This window comes from Salvelinus sp. IW2-2015, unplaced genomic scaffold, assembly GCF_002910315.2.
Source record: "Salvelinus sp. IW2-2015 unplaced genomic scaffold, ASM291031v2 Un_scaffold1730, whole genome shotgun sequence".
In the NCBI taxonomy this organism is placed as follows: domain Eukaryota; kingdom Metazoa; phylum Chordata; class Actinopteri; order Salmoniformes; family Salmonidae; genus Salvelinus; species Salvelinus sp. IW2-2015.
This window is the reverse complement of record NW_019943116.1, coordinates 58,431-61,524: the sequence shown is the minus strand read 5'-3', so window position 1 is coordinate 61,524 and position 3,094 is coordinate 58,431. Positions and strand designations below refer to the sequence as shown.

At 44.7% G+C, this 3,094-nt stretch overlaps 1 protein-coding gene across 1 annotated transcript in view; it reads right to left on the bottom strand.

The window, feature by feature from the left end:
* cadm4 (cell adhesion molecule 4) overlaps positions 1 to 3,094 on the bottom strand; it is a 91,148-nt gene that overhangs the window by 59,847 nt on the left and 28,207 nt on the right. Inside the window, exon 2 of the mRNA XM_024139246.2 lies at positions 272 to 418. Coding sequence (XP_023995014.2) covers positions 272 to 418 — 147 coding nt within the window. The remainder of the gene's footprint in view (positions 1 to 271; positions 419 to 3,094) is intronic.

The window sequence follows — 3,094 nt, the reverse complement described above, 5'->3', positions numbered from 1 at the left end:
GCTAATGGGTTCAATAGGTTGACCTAAACAGGCCAGCTAATGGGTTCAATAGGTTGACCTAAACAGGCCAGCTAATGGGTTCAATAGGTTGACCTCCCTCATAACCACATTGATCTGGTGGCGTCTTGGGGCTGACTGGTTTTTCAAACCCTGACCACAGAGATGAATGTTGAAACCTCACTGTCTCTCTCTCACACACACAAACGCATAAACATACACATACTAAATACACACACACACAAACATGCATAACACACACACAGACACACACCTCGTGTGCCGTTGAAGAAGAGGGTCTGTCTGCGAGGGTTCTGGATGACCACGATGGAGCCGTCATAGTTCTGCAGACGACAGGAGATCTGGGCCGTGCCTCCCTCCAACACTGTCACATTCTCAGCCTGCACCGCCTGGCAACGCGCTAGAGAGAGAGAGAGAGAGAGAGAGAGAGAGAGAGAGAGAGAGACACATTTAGTTTCAACCTCACTTCAATACAAACCGCAACATTCACAGAAAAGCAAGTAAACAACTATTGATTCTGCTCCATTGACAGTCTGTATACATAGACGTGAGATACATTCATTATATTGTGGTGTAGTCATGACTCATGAAGAGTCATATAACATAGCTCTGAGTAGCATTAGGAGCGCGAGAGAGAGAGAAAGAGAGCGAGAGAGCGAGAGAGAGAGAGAGAGATAGAAACAAATGCTGTTATTAATTGACATGGACACAGGCAGGGAAAGCGGTAAATGAGCTTGGTGGTTGGACTGTTCTCATGATTATCATTAGCAGCCATTAGCCTAACACAGTCCTAATAGAGAGAGACTGACATACTGTAGCAACACAACCCACACACTGGACTGTGGGTTCCTCATTAGAGGCAGATGGGAACCATACAAGCTAAGTGGCCAACAGCAGTAGTACACACACAGAGACATCACTTTCTCCTACATACATTTTCTCTACCCTTCTCTCTCAGCTCACACACGTATGCATCCCTTCACACTGGTTGTGTGGTTGTGCGTGGTTGTGGTCGGTGTCGTGTCTGCGTTTGTGTTTGTGGTTGTGCATGGTTGTATTTGTGGTTGTGCATGGTTGTGTTTGTGGTTGTGCATGGTTGTGTTTGTGTTTGTGGTTGTGTTTGTGGTTGTGCATGGTTGTGGTTGTGCATGGTTGTGGTTGTGGTTGTGTGTTTCACACTAACAGCCCAGAAGGAGGGCTTAAAGAACAACATTGATATTGAAACTGGGTGATGGAGAAGGCACTACAGCAAGTCAATACAGAGACATGCCTACATTATACAACCCTGTGAAAAGTATTCTAGAAGGCTGTGGGCATGGAGTGGGACAGTCAGATGGGGGCTGACAGTCACGAGTTGCTGAGTTAACTACTTTGGGAATTACAATATCTGCACTCTAGTGAACCTGTGTGTGTGTGTGCGTGCGTGCGTGCGTGTGTGTGTGTATGTGAGCGAGAGGGAGGGGAGTAACCATATAGAAAACCAGACTCATGATTAGATCTTCAATCTTATCCTTTATCAGAGAGAGAGACAGAGAGAGAGAGAGAGAGAGAGAGAGAGATAGGAGACGGATAAACGATGGCATCCCTTCACACCCTGTTGAGCATACGCAGCCACGCACACGACCGCACACGCACACACACACACACACACACCACACACACACACACACACACAACACACACACAGTTTGGAGTTCAGCCTCCTTGCCACCTGTCTGTATAGGGCATTGCAGTTTGAACTGAAATCATCTGGTAATGTAATGATGGCTCGGTGTCTGGTAGTGTGTGTGGTTGTGTTTTGTGGTCGTGTGTGGTTGTGTTGTGGTTGTGATTGTGGTTGTGTGTGGGTGTGTGGTTGTGTTTGTGGTTGTGTTTCGGTTGTGTTTCGTGTGTCGTGTGTGGTTGTGTTTGTGGTTTGTGTGTGGTTGTCTTTGTGGTTGTCTTTGTGGTTTGTGTGTTGGTTGTGTTTCTGTTGTGTTTCTGGCTTGTGTTTCTGGTCGTGTTTGGTAGAGAGAGAGAGAGAAAGAGGTAAAACTAGGACAGCAACACGCAACACAATTGACCCAACCAAATCACGCAGAAAAAAACTTGATACATTTGAAAGATTTAACTAAAAAAACAGGGCAAACTAGAATGCTATTTGGCACTAAACAGAGAGTACACAGTGGCAGAATACCTGACCACTGTGACTGACCCAAACTTAAGGAAAGCTTGACTATGTACAGACTCAGTGAACATAGCCTTGCTATTGAGAAAGGCCGCCGTAGGCAGACCTGGCTCTCAAAGAGCAGACAAGCTATATGCACACTGTCCACAAAAAGAGGTGGAAACTGAGGCTGCACTTCCTAACCTCCTGCCCAAATGTATGACCATATTAGAGACACACATTTCCCTCAGATTATACAGATCCACAAAAGAATTTGAAACAAACCCGATTTGACAACTCCCATACCAATGGGTGAAATTACCGCAGTGTGCCATCACCGCAGCAAGATGTGTGACCTGTTGTCACAAGGAAAAGGGCACCAGTGAAGAACAAACACATTGTAAAATACAACCCATATTTATTGTTTATTTATTTTCCCTTTTGTACTTTAACCAATTTGCCACATCGTTACAACACTGTATATATACATAATATGACATTTGTAATGTCTTTATTCTTTTTGGAACTTCTGTGAGTGTTATGTTTACTGCTCATTTTTATGTTTATTTCACTTTTGTATATTATCTATTCACTGTTCTTGGCAATGTTAACATATGTTTCCCATGCAAATAAGCCCCTTGAATTGAAATTGAATTGAAGAGAGAGACACAGAGAGAGAAGAGAGAGAGACGAGAGAGAGAGAAGAGAGAGAAAGAGGAGAGAGAGAGAGAGAGAGAGAGAGAGAGAAGAGGAGAGAGAGGGAGAGAGAGAGAGAGAGAGAGAGGAGAGACCACAAGAGAGAGACAAGAGAGAAGGACACAGAGAGAGAGACACAGAGAGAGAGACACACAGAGAGAGAGAGACAAGAGGAGAGAGAGACACAAGTGAAGAGAGAGAGAGAAATAAAGAGGACACACCAAAAACTCTGGC